At 45.2% G+C, this 22,846-nt stretch overlaps 1 protein-coding gene across 2 annotated transcripts; it reads left to right on the top strand.

The window, feature by feature from the left end:
- Positions 1-8,879: 8,879 nt before the first annotated feature.
- TMEM51 (transmembrane protein 51) lies at positions 8,880-21,452 on the top strand. Of its 2 annotated transcripts, none has more exons than XM_042479818.1 (3): positions 8,880-9,009; positions 18,701-19,175; positions 20,093-21,452. In XM_042479818.1, exons 2-3 carry the CDS (start codon positions 18,832-18,834, stop codon positions 20,502-20,504), a joined length of 756 nt encoding a protein of 251 aa, XP_042335752.1. In that variant the 5' UTR covers positions 8,880-9,009; positions 18,701-18,831; the 3' UTR covers positions 20,505-21,452. The 2 variants fall into 2 exon arrangements, with proteins under 2 accessions (XP_042335752.1, XP_042335750.1); XM_042479816.1 differs by lacking the exon at positions 8,880-9,009 and adding an exon at positions 13,960-17,277.
- Positions 21,453-22,846: the final 1,394 nt, after the last annotated feature.

The following is a 22,846-nucleotide window of genomic DNA, read 5'->3' as shown; positions in this document are numbered from 1 at the left end:
TGCATTGGCACTCATTGTTCATTGGTCCTGTTATGCATTGGCCCCCATGTTCTTTGGGCCTGTTGTGCATTTTCACCCTATGTTCATTGGGCCTGTTGTGCATTGGCACCCATTGTTCATTGGTCCTGTTATGCATTGGTACCCTGTTGTACATTGGCACACATTGTTCATTGGTCCTGTTGTGCATTGGCACACATTGTTCATTGGTCCTGTTGTGCATTGGCACCTATTGTTCATTGGTCCTGTTATGCATTGGCACACATTGTTCCTTGGGCCTGTTGTGCATTTTCACCCTATGTTCATTGGGCCTGTTGTGCATTGATACCCTATTGTGCATTGGCACCCATTGTTTATTGGCCCTGTTCTACATTGGTTCCAATGTATAGTGGTCACTTTTCTGGTTTCCCTACATAGTAACACAGCAGCAGCCCCTTGCTGAATACAGACTGCAAAACTGCTCAATTCTGTGTCCTGCAAATGTAACTCTCCTTACGAAGCCGATGAGTCCCCAAGTGATGTCTGGCCATGCGTCAACCACTGCCAGGCTATGGGTCTACTCTGGTGGGAAGATGCTAATTCCCCAGATCCCGCTAATCTGCCTCTGACAGTGTGTTGACAGCAGTGGAAATGTGGAAACTAGGTCCCCTGCCTGTGAGGAGCGGAGAGTGTCCTCATTCTATCAGGGGAATATAATTGTGCTTTTGTAATTGTGCCTTTTTCTGAAATAGGTTGCTAAGGAGCTATGATGCTATCGGGTTGAGAAATCCTAAAGTCACGTTGATGGATGCTGGGATTTGGAGAGGAAGCTCTGGAGCAGCCTCAACAAGATCTAGCTAATGCTTGCGCCCTTATGAGAGAACAAACTTTTTGTACATGCATTTTTGGGCATGCCTTTTGCATTCTTTTTCCCCATTCAGAAATGGGAAGGGTGGGGAGTGCCCACGTTTGCTTCCGCAACCCCAAAGAGTTTCCAAATTTACCCCAGTGTATTGCTTTCATTGTAGGAAAGTTGCAAACAATGGCACCGCTCAGCAATCCGACTGGCACAAGATCACTAAGTATGCAGTCAAGGTAAGTTCATGACTGGCACAAGATCACTGCTGTTTGGAAAGGGGTCTCTCTCTCGCTCTCCCATTGCTCCCAATTAAGGTTCAAACTAAGTAGACGGCATTGGTGATGGGTAGACTGGATGACCCTTGGGTTCCCTTCCCAACAGTTCTATGATCCGATGGTTGAAATCCTGTTTGTCCATTAAGATGGATGGTGCGTGTCTTTCAAGGATGCTGCAATAGTAGCAGAGGAAGGAAGACATAGACCTAAACACTGCGTGAGACCAGGGTTCGAATCCCTGCTCAGCCACGGAAAAGGTGACCCTGTAGCACAATTCTGGACTCAATGGTTTGATTGTTGGAGCATTGAACTATGACTGGAGATCTGGGTTTGATTCTCTGCTTGGCCATGAAACCCATTGGGTGGCGGTCTCTTCCAACTCTACGATTCTATGACTCTATGACATTGGGCAAGTCACACACTCTTGGCCTCGGGAGAAGGCAATGGCAAGCCTCTTCTGAGCAAACCTTGCCAAGAAAACCCCGTGATTAGGGTCACCATAAGTTGGAAAGGACTTGAAGGACCATAAGGGTCACCATAACTTGGACTCAAAGGGTCACCATAACTTGGAAGTGATCTGAAGGCACATAACACATGTACAATCTTCATGGATGGAGTTTCGGCAAGGGCTAATGGAAGTCTCATAGAGTAATAGAGTTGGAAGGCGCACCAAAGGTCATTTAGTCTAACCCTCAACTGATGTATTTGTCCACAATTTGTGGGCAGAGTCTTGGCTCACAACCCACTTTGGCCGCACTGCATTTTCAGATACCAACTTGGCAAAGAAAGAGGTGCCTTTGTGCAAAATGCAGGGAGGGTTTTTCCACACCAGCCGATCTCTTCCACGAACTTTACGCCTTCTGTCCCTCTTCTCTCCTTTCTCCTCTTCCAAAGGGATAAATATGGCCTTTCTCAGTCCCTTTCTTGGGGAAATGTCACCTCTTCCAGCCGGGTGGATGCAGACAATAATTTTCACAGCTGGGAAAATGGAAGATCTGCCTCGTCTCACACAGATCTTTTGGCCAAGCCTGCAGTGGCCTGGAATCGATGCCAAAGAGAACCAATCTTTTTTTTTTTTTTTTTTTTGGTCCCCAAACTCAGAAGCAAAATGTTATTCACTCTGAGGCTTAGCTAGATCTTCACGGGGAAGAGGATAGTACCTATGGGGGGATGCAATATCCTAATTTCTCACCTTTGCAGGTACATACCTGGATATGCCCATCTCTTCTAGCGATGCCCATCTGTTGGTAAAACATCCATCTTCCCATCCTCTTTCCAGGGCCTTGGGTACCAGACTTCATTTTTAAGTCTCTCTTTTGCCAACCCTGGCTTGGCTCATCGCCTTTGTTTAATTAGTGTAATTAGCATGATGGATGGGAAGCTAATTGTCTGGTGGACTAGAGATCCCAGGCTGGTGAACTGGTAGCATTGGAAGGGTGTCTTTTCATCCGTCTCATCTAGTCTTTCTTTCCCTAGTTCCCTCTCCCTTGGCTCCAAAGGCATTTGCCACCCTTCACAGGCAAATTTGAGGGAAGTTACTTTTTGAAAGTAACTAGTTAAAGTTACAGAGCACCCCCAAAAGGAGTTAGTTACCACAATAGTTGTTGTCGTTGCATGTCCTCGAGTTGTTTCTGACATACATCAGCCCTAAGGCCAACTGATCATAGGGTTTTCTTGCCACGTTTCTTCAGAGGGGGCTTGCCATGGCCATCCTCTGAGGCTGAGAGAGTGTGACTTGCCCAAGGGCACCCAGGGGTTTTCTGTGACCGAGGCAAGATTCAAACCCTAGTCCAACACCCAAACGATTACACCATCTTGGCCCACACCATAATATTTACCATTTTAAAAAAATGTAACTTAGTTAAATTCAAACTTTGGAGATCCAATGTGGTGTAGTGATTTGAATGTTAAGATTAGGACTCTGGAGAGCAGGGTTCGAATCCCTGCTCAGCCATGGAAACCCACCGGGTGACCCTGAGTAAGTCACCTACTCTCAGCCCCAGAAAAACCCACATTTTACTTAATTTGCCTCTTAGCTAGCTTCCTCTCAAAAAAGCAGTTTTCTTGGATGACCAAATTGATGGCATCTCAGCAACTTTTATTGGCGTTAGGCTGACATCCAGCGAACAATAAGTGTATTGCAAGTTTGAAACATGGAAGTATGCGTGTGTTGGTTGTGTTATTTCCGTGTTGGTTGCATCTACACACACTAATGATAATAACAATAGGCATTAGGCACAAATCAAGTGAAGTGAAGGTCTCAGGATATCAAAAGAAGGTAACTGTTCCAAGAAATAGTCTGAAAAATATTTGTACAATATAGACTTAAATAGGAGCCAGCATTGATTGAGCATTGGAAATATGACACTCCAAAGACCAGGATTCGAATCCCAGCTTGGCCATGGAGACTCACTAGGTGCCCTTGGGCAACTCACACTCTCTCAGCCTCAGAGGATGGCAATGGCAAACCTCTTCTGAAGAAACCTGCCAAGGAAACCCCATGAAAGATTCACCTTAAAGTTGCCATAAGTTGGAAACACCTTAAAGGCACACATGAACAACAACAAGGGCTCAAATCTTACTGTTACTTCCAACTAGAGTCTACCCTTCGAATCATATTAACTTGCCATTCAGTATTTGGTTCCATGAATGTAGTTGGCATTAACCCATAGGATCCTGGCCATGGTCTTCTTCAAGGATTATGGGGCAGACAGTACATTGAAGCCAGCATGGTGTATCCTTCCATTTGTCAGGGACAGTCTTAGTGACTCCTCCGCCGTCCCACTTTCAAAGCTCCTTACAAAATGTCCTGGTTCCTCTCTCTGCCTTCCACTTTGTCCTCAGCATACTTCCATTGCTGCAAATATAGTCTGCATTCAAGTAGCGCAGCAGGTGAGAAGCAAAAGAAAAGGCAGAATCTTCCCTTAAGGGCACCATAAATCAGAAGCACAACAACAACGACAAATGAGGCACACAGCCTTTCGCGGTTGCCCACCAACAACGCACAACGGATTCTCGATATCCGCTGGGGTTTGGTTCCAGGGCCCACCATGGATCCCAAAATCCATGGATGCTCAAGTCCCGTTATATCTGAGGGCAGACTAAAATGGTGCCCCTTCTATAAAACGGCATCGCTTTTTGGAAGGCATATATTTTCAAGCCATGGACGTTTGCATCCGTGGATTCAAGAATCCATGGCCTGGAATGAAGATAGATGGGTTTTCTTCTTCCAGCCTCTCTTTCGCCGCTTTGGACGGCATCCCACCGGTTTGGATTACTTCTCTTTCGGTTGCTTGGAGAACTGCAGGAGAAGACAAAGAAACCTCTTTCAATAATGAGTTTGTCTTTTTTTGCCATGGCCATGGAGATAAAGTGTCAGGGTCAAAGCGGAGAATCTGGCATGTGGCTCTTAAAGAAGCCGCTGCCTTTTCTGACTCGTCCCTTGCAATTCTCCTGAGCAAATCCTGTACGGACAGAGGTTTCCCACAACGCACATCACGCGGGTTTATTTTGGCAGTGGTATTGCCACACGGATGAGGCATGTGCTGAGGAGTCAACCCGAATGTGGCATTTTGTTAAAATCTATCCAGGAGTAGATGTGTTGCCCATATAGCAAAATATGGTATCATCCAAAATCCTCCAAAAAGGGATACATTTCTTGGGTGAACCGAAAGGCACCTTATACCTGTTGCAAGCTTTCCGGTGTCATCCAAAACCCTCCAGGCAGGGATACCTTTCTTGGGCCAACCAAAATGCACATCATACCCATTGTGAGCTTTCCTATTTCATCCAAAATCCACCAAATAAGGATACCATACCTTTATTGGACCAAGCAAAATGAATATTATACCTGAGCTTTCCAGTGTTATCCAAAATCCACCAAACAGTGATATCTTTATTGGGCCGGGCAAAATGCATATTATACCTGTTGCAAGCTTTCCTACATCATCCAAAATCCACCAGACAAGGATACCTTTCTTGGGCCAAGCAAAATGCATATTATACCTGTTGCAAGCTTTCTGGTATCCCCCAAAATCCACCAAACAGGGATGCCTTTCTTGGACCAACCAAAAGGCACCTTAATACCTGTTGCAAGCTTTCCTACACCATCCGAAACCCACCAAACAGGGATGCCTTTCTTAGGCCAACCCAAAGGCCCTCCAGCTCTTCACTTGGAACTGACACATTACAGTTAAGCTACCCGTTTGTAACTAGTTATTTTGGAGGAGGAAATAATCCTAGTCCCCAAACTCCCATCCTAGGAGCCATAGTCCAGAAAAGTAACTTTTTTGAAAGATGACGGCTGACTAAACCGAATGCGGCTTTCTTTTTAATGATGGTTTTGTCCCGGTTTGTCTTGTTCCTGCTGCCATAAGAGTGAGACATGGGCTGAAAGACACACTTCTGAAGCATTGGGGCTGGAGGCAGTGCTAATTAAAACTTAGGTGCTAATTTAAAAATGGAAGGGTCTAATTATCTGGAGGCATTTGTTCCCTGGTTTCCTGTTTTGTGAAGCAGGGAAGAGAGGAGATGACAGCCCCAACTAATCCTATGCAATCCCACTTTTTAAAATGTCCCAGTTTCTCTCTCCTTCTCCCATTTTCCTTCTCGGTCCTCAGCTTATTTCAATTGCTGCAACTTTGTTGTTGTTGTGTGTCTTCAAGTCATTTTTGACTCACAGCGACCCTAAATTTTATTGGCAAGGTTTGCTGAGAGAGGGGTTTGCCTTGCCTTCCTCTGAAGCTGAGAGAGTGTGACTCATCCAAGGTTGCCCAGTGGGTTTTTCCATGGCTGAGCAGTGATTCGAATCCGGGTCTCGAGAGTCGTTGCCCAATGCTCAAACCGCTATGCCACAACTAGTAGCTGGAGAAACTCACCGAGATCAAAATGGAGAAATTGCCCCATTCCCAGGGGATAAGGAATGAGTTATTTGTAACTCATTCCTCATTTGTTACTTGTTCCTTATTTGTAACCCATTCCTCATTTGTAACTTATTTGTAACTCATTCCTTATTTGTAGCTCATTCCTCTTTGTAACTCATTCCTTATTTGTAACTGATTCCTTATCCCTGGGAATGGGGCTGTTTCTCCATTTTGATCTCAGCGAGTTCCTCCAATTGCATTTCCTTCCAGTCTTGTTTCTTCACACTGAGTTGCAAGACTTTGAACGCCAGCTGATCCTTAACAACAAATACGTACGTTCCCCTCTAGACATGGCGAGACATTTTTGTCCGTTGCCAAACATCTTTATTCCATCCGAAGATGCACAGACAGAGTTGTGCATGCATTACCTATGGCATTGGACACTGGGTTGTGCATTCTGGCTGTACTGTTAGACTAGGGCTGCTGGGGCTTGCAGTCCAAGGACATCTGAATTGCAATTGCAATTCCACATTGGATTTGGGATACAGTAGGAGATCCAACATGGTGTTGAGCATTGGACTCTGGAGACCAGGGTTCAGTTCCTGGCTCGGCCATGAAACCCACTGGGTACTTTGGGTAGGTCACACTCTCTCAGCCTCAGAGGATGGCAATGGCAAACCTCCTCTGAACAAATCTTGTCAAGAAGACCCCGGGATAGGTTCGCCTTAGAGTTGCCATAAGTTGGACATGACTTGAAGGCACCCAACAACAATCAGAGGACCATTGAGGTTTTCAGAAAACAGAACTCATAAGGCATCAGATTGTGTCTTGGGTGTTGTGCGTCTCTCTCCCCCTTCCTCCAGTCCAACCACAAACCTTTGGCCTTGTCGAAATCTTGAGTCAGCCGCTACACACATGACCTGCGCATATGACCAGCTTCTTAGAAGCACTTCTGAATCACTGTGACCTCTCCGCACTCAGAGCCTGCAAAACCCACAACTCCACCACCCCATCCTTTCATTCAAAGCAGGACTCCTAGATCAACTTGCAACGTGATATACATTGGTAGCCATGTTACTCTAGAGTAAACCCAGAAGCCACTGTTGGACAATTGCCTTTGTTAGGACCACTAAAAAATGGCAAAAAGGTTTGGTTTACCTCTAGAAATGGTCTCCCTAAATTAAAAGGTCAATTCATTTTGGTCTCAGATAGATAGATAGATAGATAGATAGATAGATAGATAGATAGATAGGTGATAGATAGTCCATGGCATATCTAGATAGATAAATGTCCATGTGATAGGTAGATAGATAGATAGATAGATAGATAGTTCGATCCATGGCATATCTAGATATATAAATCTCCATGGCATGGATGGATGGTTCGCCATGGCCTTCTTCCCCTGAGGCTGAGAGTATGTGCCTTGCCCAGGGTCCCCCAATGGCTTTCCACAGCTGAGCTGGGAATCGAACCCTGGTCTCCAGAGTCACAGTCCAACGCTCAAACTATGCACACACAAATCGTGCCAGGAAAACCCCATGTCATTTCTGTAACATCTGGAAGGCCATATGGCACCTGGAAGGCCACTTGGCAGCGCCTGGAAGGTCACAAGACATCAAGGCCAAGGATGGCACTGTCACCGGAGGTTGTATGGACATGTGGGTCAGGAATGTCCCATGGGCAGCAGAAGGTAGTCATCTCTCCAGTTGCTCAATGCAAAGCCAATCCCTGAGTTGGACCAATGACTCTACTCCAAGGAGGATGAACCTGCCTGGGGTGTTGCTGGGAAAGCACGCCCTTTGCACCCTCAAGGCTGCGAGTTCTATTCCTGGCATCTCCAAATTAAAATAACAGGTTTGGAGAAGGAGGAAAAACAGAGGGACTGGTCCTAGAATCATCCACATGCAAAGAAGGTCCTCCAAGGCTGGCCTTGCAAGTGCATGTGCTCCAAACCTTTTGGCCTACTCCTCTTCTGCTGTCCCACTTCTTCAACTGCTTTTCGAATGTCCCGGTTTCTCTCTCTTTCTCCTCCTTTGTCTTTAGATTTCTTCAGTCGCTGCAAAAAAGTAGGAAAGCAGATGGCACTAAATCAAGTTGGGAGTTGTCATCCAAAAAGGAACTGTCTTAAGTGTGGCTTTTCCCTGGCTGGGGGATGCTGGGAGTTGTCATCCCAAAGCCTTAGCCTCCCTTAGCCCTAGAATTGTCTGACTGGGGGGGGGATGCTGGATAGTATTTCCCAAGAGAAAGCTTTCCCAGCCCTGGAGTTGTCATCCAAAAGGAAACTTTCTCAATCGTGGCATTGCCCTGGCTTGGGGATGCTGGGGGTTGTCGTCCATAAGCCAACTTGCCCAGCCTTAGAATTGGCCTCGCTGGGAAATGCTGGGAAGTCTCAACCAAAATTAAACTTTCCCAGCCCTGGAACTGAGTTGGCTGGGGGATGCTGGGAGTTGTCATCCAAAAACCAACTCCCCCAGACTTGGAATTGCCCTGGATGGGGGATGGTGGGAGTTGTCATCCCAAAGTCCACTTCCTTAGCCTTAGAATTGCTTGACTGGGGGGATGCTGGAGGGTATAATCCAAAAGAAGACTTTCCCAGCCCTGGAAATAAGCTGGTTGGGGGATTCTGGGCATTGCCATCCAGAAGGGATCTTTCTCAATCCCTGGCTGGGGGGTGCTGGGAGTTGTCATCCCAAAGCCAGCTTCCCCCAGCCTTGGCATTGCTCTGGCTGGAGAATGCAGGAAGGCACCATGGTCTCCAAGCCAAGTTGCCAAGGCTGGACATTTCCCATGGTGCCTGGGTGGCAGGATGCTGGGAGCTAGAGTTCCAAGGCAGGCCCCTGGGTCGGGAGGCTCTAGGACCAGGGAGGTGGCTTTCTTGCCTGCTTTCCCTTGGCCCAGCCCTGCTGCCACTTTCCTGCTCCAAAGTCAGGCAGAAGCAGAGAGGAGAGGAAGCCTCAAGTGCCAGCATTGCGCACCGCAGTGCCAGCCAGGACCATGCCTGGGCTCCTGGGCAAAGCTGCCCACGCCAAGCACCCAGGTGAGTCTCTTCTTTGCACCCCCTTCCGATCCTGGACCCCAATCTGGAGTCACTCCGGATTGCCAAACTGGGAAAGATCCATTCCCTTTGTATGTTTTTTTTTCCTTTCTCTCTCCAAATGCGTTTCCATTGGCACCAATTTTTGGAGAGGTGGCACCCTGAGAACCCCTTTGTTTCCCCACAATCCATCCTTGTCACCCCAAGTCTGGACTTGGACCCTTTGGGGGGACCCTGGAGAGAAGCAGGGCTCAGAGACACGTGTCTAACTGGGGTTCCCCTCCTGTTCAGACGTGCGCCAGGACGCGCGGGTCCAAGATACTCCAGGTTGATCCCTCCTTCGCTTTTAAAGGAGGGATCGGACTTGGAAGGAAGGCAAGGGAGATCCAGGGAGGGATCTCTTAGATCCCTTAGAGTGGGGGATCCTGGGATCCTTTGCTCTCCAGATCCCTGATCCAAGAGACAAAAGGTTTCCTGGGCGAGGCAGAATTTTTCAGGGGATTCTTGCTTTTGTTGCTGGATATTGGTTTGAAACAAAAGTTTCCAGTGTGTTTCAGTTCCTTTTAACTTTGGAAGCCACTTTGGAATCATATAAAGAAGGAAAGGGGTCCATAAATCCACAAAATAAACCAAGGGATTGCTGTTGTTGGAGGCTTTGGTTTTTAAAAGATTGTATTCCAGTTTGTTTCCAATGTTTTGCTTTATCTTTATAAGCTGCTTTGGAATTGCATTGGGAAGGAAAGCGGTTTAGAAATGCACTCAGTAAACCAAGGGATCATTGTTGGTTTCTATTCCAGCTTGTTTCAGCTGTTTCGCTTTAACTTTGGAAGCCACTTTGGAATCACATTGGGGAGGAAAGTGGTCTAGAAATGCACTAAATAAATCCAGGGATTGTTGTCAGAGGCTTTGGTTTTTAAAAGTTTGTATTCCGGCGTCCAACTTTTTGTTTCCGCGCACTTTATGAGCCGCTTTGCAATCTCATCAGGGAGAAAAGCGGAATATAAATTCACTAAATGAATCAGTGGATTGTTGTTGGATGCTTTTGGGTTTGAAAGGTTTGCATTCCAGCTTGGCCCAGCTGTTTTCTTTCTGGGCCTCAGATCCAAAATGTCTACTCCGCTTATTATTATTATTATTATTATTATTATTATTATTAAGCTTTATTTATAAAAGCGCTGTAAATGTACACAGTGCTGTACATACAGACAATTAAAACAATGAAGCAGAATGCATATCAACACATCTTCCTGGTCCAACAATAAAATGTAGCAGGCAGCAAATTAAAATAACTCTGTCTAAATGGGATTTGCCCATTTGTCGACTTCCTTTTCAACCAAGGATTCAGTGTCGCTGGTCTTATCTGGGAGAAAGGTGGGCTATAGATCCTTGGAATAAATACAGTGAAATCACTAAACGTTGTGTGTCCTCCGAAGGGAACCCTCCCCAAAGTGATCCAAGGCTTATTTTCGTTTCAGGCCGCAGTTCCATATTTCTGTGTGTTGTGTGTCTAGGCAAAAGGCCAACTTTGCTTTTTTGCACTTCCGGCAGGGAATTTTTTCCTCCCTCTCTCTCTCTCTCTGACTTCCCTTCTTTAACTATTCTGCTCCTGCTCATCTTGCCTTGGACTTTGCTCTAGAGAAGCCCCAATAGCTTAGAAAACTACAGATCCCTGGATGCCACAACCAAGCCCTGGCAGTTTAAAGCAGCGTCGAACTGCATTAACTCTGCAGCCGAAGATTGAATTTAAGGAGCCAGCGTGGCAGAGCGGTTTGAGCGACTCTGGAGACCAGGGTTCGAATCCTGGCTCGGCTATGGAAATTCACTGGGCGACCCTGGGCAAGTCACACTCTCTCAGCCTCAAAGGATGGCAATGGTAACTAGCCCCCTCTGAAGCAACTTGCCAAGAAACCCCACAACAGGTTCTCCTTACAGTCACCATAATCCCGAAATGGAGGCACGCCGCAACAACAAGATTGGATTTCAGCCTCTTTGGTGGATTTGGAAGACGTTTGGCAGCAAACGCAGATGATATTTGCCTTTTCGGTTGTGTTCCGTTGGTCGCTCTTACGGCTTCAGGGCTGTTACCATTAGATATGTTTCTGGATCGAAATGGATTCAAATAGAAGATATTGGTACTTATCACACAAAAGAGATCGGGGGTTTATCCCATGTATATCAATTACGCGAAATGATTTTACACGACGTCACACAAAACCCGCCATTGGAGTGGTCGCAAAGAGGCATTAATGTGCATCTTTTTACTTTTGGGATGTCAGCGCCAATGCATTCCCAATATTACTTGTGTGTGATAATCATGTGCGCAATTGCTCGCCATTTACGCTTTATTTGCCGAATGCTTTCAATGCACTTTAATAATCTCTCTTTAATGCCAAGAACTGTTTGACAGTGGAAGATGCTCCCCTCGAAAAGTGGAGGCATCTCCTTCTTTGGAGGTGTTCAAGCAGAAGACGGATGGCCATTTCTTGGGAATGCTTGGACAGTGTCTTCCTGCATGGCACAATGGCGTTGGACCGGGGGGATCTCTTCCGTTTCGATGATCCTATGATCTTTTTAGATTCCAAAACCCCTTAACTTTTGCAAGGGGACCTACTGGGGAGCGAATGCCCCCTTACCCAATGATGCAGTTACCCAACGCAAAGGTACTTGGGATGTCGAGGACAAAAATGCTTGCTGGGAATTGCGGATTACAAAGTGGATTGTGACTGTATGTTGTCATAGATCATAGGAAGGTGTGTCGAGCGATAAGTCAGGCCCATTCGTGAGCAATTGAACCAACATGACCTGGGAACGGTTGGCTTGTCCCAGCCTTGCTAATGGAAGCAATCGGAGAAATTGCTTAAGTAGCTCTTTGCAAGATCCCCTTTAAAAACAGCAACAACACAAAAATGCATTCATGTTGGGGTTTTTCCCACCTTCCAAGTAGAAAAACCAGTTGGTCTGTCGCCGTCCTTTGAGACGAAGGAACCTCTCCTTGGTGTGTTTTTGTCGCTCGCCTTTTTGCTCCCACTGCTGCAGTCACGAACCCTTTTGCAAAAAGGGGAGGAAATGTGAAAGTGCTTTTAATTCAGCGGGAAAAGCAATGCACCCTTGCACACATTCCTTGGGCCTTGCAAAGGAGGGGTTCGAGGGCTGAGTCTTGCAACCTATTTCAGTCTTGTTACAGGACGTAAGGCACACTTGGCGTTTGCCTTTTTGGGGGGTAGGGTGCGGGAGGTTGTGTTTACGTCGCCGGGAAATCTGCTTTCCCCCCCCCAAAAAAAAATAGACATGAGGGTTGTCGGTTTCACCCAGAACCAGATTCCTATGGGAGTGTTACAGTCATGCAACCTATGGGTGAGACTTGCGCAAGGATTTTGGAGGAAGGCAGCCAGCAAGGGCAATGGTGCAACCTGAGCTCCTTTCACGGCGCCAAAGCTAAGGTTGCCAGGTTAGGACTAGCCAGGAGCCTGGAAATTTCGGAGACAAAACTTAAGACCTAAGGATGACTCCTTGCAACGTCATAGGAGCGCACCTTAAAGGTGTCATAGGAAGAAAGCCATGGGAATGTCGGTAAGCATGATGCACAATGCAACTGCAGTTTTGCAAAGGAGGAAAATATGGATGCAGGTTTTGCAAGGCAGCGCTCCTTCTCAGAGATTCTTCCTCCTCTCCCTGGAAGCCAGAAAAAGAGGGTCCAGGGACCCTTTTGTGCCACATGATAGCATTATGATACCAGTTTAACAGCCATGGTTCTATCCTGGGAACTCCAATAATTTAATTGTATGTTATTGTGGAAGGGAGGGTTTGGGATATAAGGAAACATTATTGTATGTTTGGCTATTTAAAGTGTAAGCCGTGCAGAGTCCTGGGATTTGTAGTTCAGGGCTGCTTTTGTGGCCGCATAATAATAAAATGTATTTGTTTATATCCCGCTTCTCCAGCGACCAAAGCGGCATCCGCTAAAAATATCCAATACCATACAATAATACAACAACGTTTCATTAGATCCCAAACCCTTCCCTCTACCATAAAATGCAATTAAGTTATTGGACAGTTATTAAAAACAATTATTAAAAAGAGGGCAAAGGCAGTCAGGGCAATTATGAAATGAATAGATACGAGGTTGCAAAAACTGCATTTTTTATATATTTTACTCCCTCCAGCCATGTTTGTACCAACGCAAGCAAACCACCCACCCATATATATATATATATATATACACACACACACACACACACACACACACACACACATACACGTCCTTCCCTAATTTTTCTTTGGCTTTTGCAGGAGTTGAATCCAGCTACTTCATATTTAGCTGCACACTCATCCCATCATTTTGCCTTTTATCTTTACGTTGCATCACATTTATTGGGGTGGGTGCAGTTAGGTAACCGCAACGTATTTTGTGCGCCTTCATGTGGGTCGGGATGGAGAGAGCAATGTAAAGTAGTCATAAAATGATCTCGAAAATATGTTGAGAAACCTTGACTAGGAAACCTGGATTGAGAAGAAGCAGGACTTATTCGACGCAAAATGTATGCATGGTTGTTTCATGTTGAAAACTGCATTTTTCGCATCATATTTGTGCACAGAAGTATTGTTCCCTGCAGAGAAAACGTTGTCCCCTGCATCCAAATGGCTGCAGTTAGGGGTGCACTGTGTCCAAAAATATGTATATGGTTATTGGTTATGCTTTGTCCAAATATATGTCCATTTGTATGGAGCCAAAATAGGACTATGAATATGGAGATCAGGGTTCGAACATGCGATGTCTGGAAATGTTTGCATCCTGCCCAATTGTCCCGATTTGCCAGGGACAACCCCGGTTAATCCTCTGCCATCCCACTTTGGCATCTTTTTAAAAAACGTCCCAGTTTCTCCTCCTCCCACTTTCTGTTTCGTTCCTCAGCTTACTTCAATTGCTGCAAATTGAGTTTAAAATGCCAAAGATAGAGAAGAAGAAGGGATGAAACCTTGCGCTTCCCAGGAGGCTCCGGCAGAAGCAAACTGCTGCAAGCCTCTCCTTGCTTGTGTGTTTTTCCTCATTAATAACCTTTGCCATCTTGGACACACAAGTATTGCTTGACCATATGTATTTCAGTTTTCATTGGTGAGATATTAGAGGCTATGCTTTCTGGAGTAGCTTCCGAGTATTATCTTGGGCGCTTTGATTTGCGCCAACAGGTTTCTCGAGACAAAGGGAGCCTACATATCCTCCCACTCTTTGGCAGATCTGAATTACCTATCAGTCAGTGCATCTGTTTTTCTGAGGCTCAGTGTGGGCTTTAAAAGCCTTCGGCGGTTGAAAACAATGCAGAAGAAAGTTTTCTTCTCGCTGGTAGGAAAAAAGTTGGAGCATTTCTTTGCGGTTAACCTTAGCTGTCTCCACTCTCCGCAGGAGCAACACAGTTCCCAATTACGTTTTGAAACAAATGATTTGGAGAGCGTGGGTCGGATGCACTGAAATGCATCTGGGGGATTGGGATTTTGTGCGCTTGTGTGTCTGCAGGAAAGGAAAGGTGTGTTTGTTCGATGCAGTTATGGATAGTAGTAGTTGTTGTTAACCACCATCAAACTTTGACTTATTGCAAGTGTATGAATGAGAGAATTCCAAGTCTCTAATTCAGGTCTTACAAAGTCAGGGCAAGCATGGCATTCATCCACCTTCATTGTGGTCTTGCTCTTCTCCTACTGGCTATTTATTTCTCCTTTTTTAGCAATCCACGGTATCCGCAAAACTCTTCTCCAGGTATCTCAGTGCCCAGGCAGACTCATATTGGGAGAAACCGGCTGAGGACGATGGAAGTTGTGATCCAAGACATCTGGAGAGGGCACTGGAAACACGACAGCAGACTGTCATCGAAAACTGTGTGCAGCCTTTCCGGTCTCTTGGGTTCGAATACTTCCTCGTTCCATTCTTTCTTCATTTGTTTCTTCCCTGGGAACATGCTGTAATTTCCTGCGGTGCGCTTAGGTCTTGCTTCCTTCTTTGCCCGCGTTCCTGCTATGATTTACAGCAAATGGCTGATCAGGATTATATGACCATCGTTCCCATTTGAAGCCAGTTCCGGTTTCAATTGCGATGAAGCAAGGCCAACACACAAAAAAACACTCTCTAGTTCTTTGGTGGTTCTTTTGGAAGGGACCCAGGGAGGATCTAATTTGTCCCATGTCAATGCAAAGATTGACAGCATGTTCACATGCGCCTCCTTGCCAAAACTGAGAAAGTTGTCCACTTTCCATACTATCACAGACATGATGATCTCTCTTTCAGATGTCTCGTGTCTTTTGCTTTTTGCTCCTCTCCTGTTGGCACTTAGCATTAGAGGGAGTTGCAGTGTTTGTCAGCGTTGCAATGTATCTCAGAGTTGCAATCTTTCTTGGACTTATCTCGGAGACTTATGCATTGCAGTTCCTTCTCAGAGCTTGGGAAAGTTGAGTTTTCCATTAAGAAGGACTGTTTTTTTCTTTTCCATACAAGTTTTTGGGAAGCTTTGCGACAAGGGCTGCAACCAGAGCTTCCCCGCAATGTGGGCTGAGCTTCCAGAGACTTATCTCAGAGACGTATCCATTGCAAGCGCAGACCAAGGCTCCTCCTAAGGCTTTTGTGCCAGATTGCCAAGCGAGAAGACGCTGAGCCAAATGGCCGCCATTAAAATCCAAGCACGCTTTCCGCAAAATGGCTTTTAGCCGGACGTGATGAATGTGCCACTTTGTCCAATTAAAGTCAGTCGAGATGGTAGAGAAAAATATGGCTTGCATTAGATGCGTCGGCATAAGTGTGGGAAGTAAGTCATGTGCACTTAGCTTAATGGGATTGCAGCTTTGGCTCTGGGTCCTGATTGCCAATCTTAGCATTGACCAAGAGAATCTCCATTGCAGGCTGTTTCCACATTACTTGGTTATATCACTTTGATAGGACTTTATCTGCTATTGTTATGGCATAGCTATGGATTTGTTGCTGTTGTTAACTTGCATCAAACCGACTCCGACTTAGGAAGACCCTATGAACGAAAGACCTCTGGACCCCCTGCAATTTCAAGTCCTTGGCTTCCTATAATACTTATTGTGCAGCTTCTGACTTTCCTTTCATCTTTGAGCAAGTCAGCAGCTGAACGGCCTGGAATCTAGGGAAGACATCAATAGTGTACCCCAAAAGGCACCAGATTCCCATCAAATATTGGATGTTAACCAGGATCAGCCCTGGTTATTACTTGGATGGGAGACCACCAATGACTACCGCGTGCTGTAGGCTATATTTTGAAGGAAGGAACTGGCACAACCACATTTCAGGATTCCTTTCTTTAGAAAACCCTGTGGAATTCATAGGATCGCCATAAATCGACAAGCAACTTGAAGGAACAAATATTTAAATACCTTCAAGGCACCAGATCCTGCCTGGTCTTGAAAGCTAAAGAGAGTCTTCCCTGGATAGCGCTTGAATGGGAGACCGCTAACAAAGACCAGGGTCTGTAGGCTGTATTTCCAAGGAAAGAACTGGTGAAAAACCGTCTCTGAGGATCCCTTGCCTAAGGAAACCCTATGAAATTTGTGGGTCGCCATAAGTCGACAGGTGGCTTGAAGGAACAAAGACACGTATTGAAATAACTTCAAGGTGCCAGATCCTGTCTGATGTTGGAAGCTAAAGAGAGTCTGCCCTGGATAGCGCTTGGATGGGGGAACCGCGAACGAAGACCGGGTGCTGGAGGATATATATATTTCAGAGGAAAGAACTAGCAACATCACCTTTATGTATTCCTTGCCTAAGAAACCCTCGGAAATTAATGAGGTCACTGTAAATCAACAGGCGACTTGAAGGCACAGATACGGAATCTGGACCCAGTGGCTTTACCAGGTTTTAAGTAGAGATAGTAAATCAATCATTTTTCTGGGAGTTACACTCTCCTGGAGAAAGAAAGAAAGAAAGAAAGAAAGAAAGAAAGAAAGAAGAAACCAACTGAAGGAGCTGAGCATGTGCGCATTGTCAGGTGTGCTATTGGTCTCTGGATTAGTCAGAGGTTGTGCAAACCTGGGGCAGTTTCAGCTCCTGTTCCTGCAAATGCCAACTTATCTTTATCAACCGTAAATGGGAAGAAAAGGCCTTGCTGGCACGGCACCCGGTTCCTTTTGGATTTTGCGGCATCGAGAAAGGGCCCGGCTCAATGAACATGACCGATCTGGAGAGGGTGGCTTATCGGATGGCTTGGCATTCATGGGGTAAATCATTCACAGACGGATGGATGGAAGGAGGCGGTGAAAGGTGATGAGGTGAGTTCGAAAAACTCCTGCAGGGCAGGAAGACGAGGTGTGGCCAGGGATCACCAAAAAGATTGGAGTGGATTAGCAAACGAAAGTTTGATCCGGGCGAGATTTGTTGGTGGAGGACTGTTTTGGGTAGATGTTCTCCGAAAAGAGCAAGTTTGTAATCTAGGGAGGATCCTCACCACTTGCCAGCCATTGAATTTTTGCTTGATGTGTCACAATTTGAGTGTTAGACGGTGACTCTGGAGACCAGGGTTCGAATCCCTGCTCGGCTGTGGAAGATCTCCTTCGGCAAATCCCACTCTCTCAGCCTCGGAGGAAGACAGAGGCAAACCCCTTCTGAACAAATGTTTCCAGGAAAACCCTTTGGTACGGTTGCTTTCTTCTTTGTTGTTGAGTACCTTCAAAGCATTTCTGACTTACGGTGACCCTAAGACAAAACCTATCAGGGGGTTTTCTTGGAAAGATTGGTTCAGAGGAGGTTTGCCTTTGTCTTCCTCCAAGGCTGAGAGAGTGGGGCTTGCCTAAGGTGGTTTTCCATGGCTGAGCAGGGATTCGAACCCTGGTCTCCAGAGTCACCGTTCCTCTGTTCCTCTGAGTCTGAGAGAGTGTGACCCAGTGGGTTTCACGGCCAAGCTGGGATTCGAACCCTGGTGTCTAGATAACGTGCCATTTCCCAGTTTGGGACTCAAGATGGTTGGACAACAACAGGCAATGACAACAATGGACAGACAGGTGTCATAATATCCTGGCATTGACATTTCTTCCCCATTTGGTCCCCTTTGAAACAATACAATTGTTATTTTCAGAGCCCCTTCTGTGTACGGAGTGCTTTACAAAAAATAAGCTTGGCAGGTTTTAGGGTTTAGCCAAGATTTCCAAGGTGAGAAAAACAAATATTCCATTTTGGGAAGGTTTTTATAGCTCTGATGGCTGCTTGTGTTGAATGGATTTTTACAGAAAGCATTTAAAGCTTATTTACTTGTTTGCAAGGAGACCAAGATCCCATAGAAAGTCTTTAAACTTTATTTACTTGTTTGAAATGAACCCAAGGTCCCACATCGCTACCCTGCAAATGTCCTCGATTGGCAGAGAGAGTTGTGTTTGATCCACTAACATTCCCACTTTTCCTTTTGCTTTGAAAATGTCCCGGTTTCCCTCTTGTCCTCCTCCCCCTTTATCCTCAGCATAAAATAAACCTGCCTATGGCATGCAGTCTACAGAAATAATTAAATATATACATATGAGTACATGTTAACATTCAGTAAAGTAATGGTAATCTCTGTTGAACGCCAAGATCAGCCGCAGTGTGATCAACTCCTTAGAAAATATCTTACTAATAATAATGGGAATATGGGGGTTCTTTTTTGGTCCTTTTTCCTTGCAGTAATGTGATTGTAATTGTTTTTCTCCCGTCTTCTTTCTCCAGATCTTATTTTACACTCCGTGACTCGGGAGGAGCCCTACACGGCACTAAACTTGGACTCAATCCTTTGTTTATGAGAGGCATGGTCTAAGTGGTTCTCTCGCACCGGATCCTGCAGATCACCGTCAGAGAAGATGGCCCATTCCAGGTCGAACGGATCCCACTATGCCTTGACAGCCATAGGGCTGGGGATGCTGATCCTTGGCATCATCATGGCTGTTTGGAACTTGGTCCCGGGGTTTGGCCTAAGTACAAAGCCCCACTCGGTTGGAAACAGCAGTAAGACTGATCCCGACGGAGGGACTTTGCATAAGAACAAGACTGTTTCGGTGGCTTACGTTTTGGTCGGCGCTGGGATATTGCTCTTGCTGTTTTCTGTTTGCCTGAGCATCCGGGACAGAAGGAAGCAAAGGCAAGACATAGACATTTCTAGGATACAGCATCAAACGTCGATTGAGCATCAGCCGCAGGAAGACAGGTGAGAAGGAATGCATAGACCTAGCCATGTTCGTCTGGAGTATCAAAGTGCACTAACATCCAAAATCCACAAAACACCTTTATTGGCCAAACAAAATGCATTCAATATACATTGCAAACTTTTGAATATTAAAAAGCAAACTGGAATATCAGTTTGCAAAGAGATCCTGTCGCACCTCTGAAACTATCCATGCAAAGGAAGTTGTAGCATCAGCTTTTCTAGATTTAATCTACTTCCTCCAATGCATCAAGAAGTAATCCGGAATTGATACACATATACTCTCTCTCTCTCTCTCTCTCTCTCTCTCTCTCTCTCTCTATATATATATATATATATATATATATATAGTGTTCATTTAAAAATCAATTCAAATATAGAGTGTAAAAACCAACAAAATATCATATTGCTCAAACCCCACTGGGGTGAATTCCTACATTTGTAATGGAAAGTTTTCACATGCTGGCAGAAAGATAGCTGGCGCGTGACAAATAAATATGTAGTATTGTACTGATATACATGTGTTTTTGCTTTTATCCTATTGGTATTGATATTTTGCAAGCCACCTTGAGACTCTACAGGTTGATAATTCTATGAAATCTATTAATCAATTAAAAACAAGGGTGGGAATGATGCCAGCTTGCAGATATTAATAATAACAATAATAACAATAATAATAGTATTTATTTATATTCCACTTTTTCGCGTTGGTGTTGGAATAAAGCTCCCAGCAATCCTAGCCAAGGGTCAGGAATGCTGGGAGCTGCAATCCATCAACCTCTGGAGAACCGCAATATTCCCATCCTTGGCTCCAACATTGCAGTGAGTTAACGCTCTTGGTAAAAAGTCGTTTTCAAAGCTGTGACAATGAAATGCAAAGGGGCCAAGGAACTGATTTTTCCAATTTCCCCCCCTTTTAGTCAAGAAGAAGACGAGGAGACCCTCTCGCGGTATTACGTCCCGAGTTACGAAGAAGTGGTGAACGCCAACTATCCCAGGCAGAGCGACGCGGACAGAGGCGAGCCAATCAACATGTCTCTTCCCTCGTATGAATCTCTGACAGGGATCGATGAAAGCACCCCGACCAGACCCCAAACGGCGGCCGACGGGCATCTGGAGCGCCAACCCAGCCGGCACAGCTCCCGCCTGGGCAAAAGACTTAAGCCCTTGAAAGTCCGGAGAATCAAGTCCGAAAAGCTCCACCTGAAAGATCTCCGAGTGAACCTTCCCGAGGGAAACGGTTCTGGCCGGATCACCATTGAGCCTCTGACTCCCCCTCCGCAGTACGACGAGATTTCCAGCAAACCCTCCGAAAGACAAGGAGGATCTTAATGCAACGTTCTCTAAAACATCATTCAATACTTCAGAAGAGTCAAGGTTTTGGCCTTTAAAAAGAGCTGGTTTGAACTAGATAGAGGTTGCATCTGCATTGCAGCGTCAGTGCCGTTCTGGTGGTGCTTTAGCAGTGCAATGGCTCAATGGCATAGGATCCTTGGGTTTGTCGTTTTGCAAGCTTTCTCTGCCAAAGAGTGTTGGTGCCTCACCAAACTACACATCCCAGGATTTTATAGGATGGAAATGTGCTTGTTAAAGTGGTGTCTAAGTGCTTTAATTCTGCAGTGCAGATGCAGATGTTATTCATTTTGGCAATCATCCGAAGGGGACCAAAGTTGTATTGGTCAGTGTCTGGACCATGACATTAAAGCATAATTTTTATGCTGAATGCTTCTGGACCTTTTGAAAAAGAACAAGAAGCATGAAATCCTTACTTTTCTTTGGGATGTGTGGAAACTGGATCCCAAACCATGTGTGGAGAACCATCGGCGAGACCCTCATGAGACGAGCATCTCAATGGAATATTATTTCGATAAATCCCCATACGGAGAGGATTCGAACTCCCCTACTATTGTGTAAATCCTCATCTGTAGTAAAACCCAGATCTGTCGCTTCCGGTGTGGACTCAACCCAGAAGAAGTCCTTCCAAATGTGGGGATAATAAAAACCCAGATAAACGCAAGGATGTGTTTGATAGCTGTCAAAACTGGAGTCCTTATGTTTGCATTTTTCTAAGCGATGGCTTATTTTCCACTCTTTGGATTTTGGGTTTTCCGCATCGTCCTGTTTTTCTCACGGTGACCATTTCATTTTTTGGAAAATGTCTTTTCCCCGGAAAAGGTGGAAGCAAAGGCCTGTTACAGACAGCCAAAATAAAGCTGCTTCGAGTCACAGTGGAGGTTTGGTGTTTCAATGCTGCATGCGTCCTAAGAGTCCAGAAGTCGCACCAAAGGCACGCTCCAACCCTGAAGGACTGGAGTGTGGCTTTGGTGTGGCTTCTGGGTCTAGGACGATGCATCATGTAACACCAACCTCCACTGTGACTCGAACAGCGCTTATTTTGCTGTCTGAACAGGTCAAAAGACTCTTTTCTTTTTCCACATGGAGAAGAGCACACATGCCTTATCCATCCATCTCCTCCCTCCCTCCCCCTCCCTCCGTCCTTCCATCACATCCTTCCTCCTTCCCATTCATCCATCCCTCCCTCCCTCCCTTCTCCATCCATCATTTCCTCCCTTCTCCCTCCCCTCCCTCCCTCTTCCATACATCCATCATTCCCTCTCCTTCCTCCCTCCCTCCCTCCTTCCAACCATCCAACCATTCCTCCATCCCCCTCCCTCCCTCCCTCCCTCCATCCTTGGAGAAATAAAGCACTATAGGAGATAAGGGAAGGATTTTTTTACAATCCCATGGAGACTACCATCATCCAATATCTGGCTGCTATTTCTGGGTTGAGAAAGCATGAAAAATAAAGATACTCCTAGGAGGAGGTCCTCCGAACGAAGAGGAGAATCTCCTTTCTAAATAGGCATCCCTCCTGAAATTTTCGCAGCTGCTGTATTATAAAACATGAACCCTGTTTTCCAAGACTGTGTTGCATTTTAAAGTCAGGGTTTGGGATGCTGTGACAGAAAACTCTTTTTAAAAAATAAAACAAGTAAACAAACAAACAAACAAGTGTGGGTTGTGTGTGGCTTTAGCAATGCTTTCAAAACGGAGCAGCAATATCCCTTCTTGCAGGAGAGTCTCTTGCCCAAATATGTATCCCTCCTGAAATTTGGCAGCGACTGTATTATAAAACACTGTTTATCCTCTATTATAATAAAATGTACTGCTTTCTGATAGCAATTTCCTAAAAATTAAAACACTGACAAACATAAAATGTAAAACATACATACACACATACATAAAGATATGTGCCATTTCTTACAATTGCACACACTTAGTTGCTAACAAACATTGCAGATCATTCCTTCCCAGTTGAATTCACCTTAATTTAAGTCCTAAATTAATAATAAATAAATGAATGAATAATAAGCAGATACAAAATCAGCAGTAAATCCAGCTACAAAATATACTACAAAATACAAAATTCAGCTACGAAATACAAAATAATAAAGCTTTATTTATATCCCGCTTCTCTGTTACAGAAACAACTGAAGCGTCTTGCAAGTTTTTCTCTTGCTTTTAATATTCAAAATATGTAAAGACTGCTGTTCTTTTGGTTAAATAATGCTTATATTATATTCGTTGGACGCCCCATTTGACAGCGCATGGCTCCGTGCGATGATGAAATTACAATCTTTTTATTCCAATTTGTCGTTTTCTGCAAGACTTTC

Source organism: Sceloporus undulatus, chromosome 7 (assembly GCF_019175285.1).
Source record: "Sceloporus undulatus isolate JIND9_A2432 ecotype Alabama chromosome 7, SceUnd_v1.1, whole genome shotgun sequence".
NCBI lineage: Eukaryota > Metazoa > Chordata > Lepidosauria > Squamata > Phrynosomatidae > Sceloporus > Sceloporus undulatus.
Note: the sequence above shows the minus strand (reverse complement) of the source record. Positions and strands in the feature narration are given on the sequence as shown.

Excerpts from the sequence above, each read along its gene's own strand:
- TMEM51 (XM_042479818.1), top strand. The coding sequence starts at position 18,832 with ATGGCCCATTCCAGGTCGAACGGATCCCACTATGCCTTGACAGCCATA. Across the intron at positions 19,176-20,092 it reads CATCAGCCGCAGGAAGACAG|TCAAGAAGAAGACGAGGAGA; the intron begins GTGAGAAGGAAT and ends CCCCCCTTTTAG.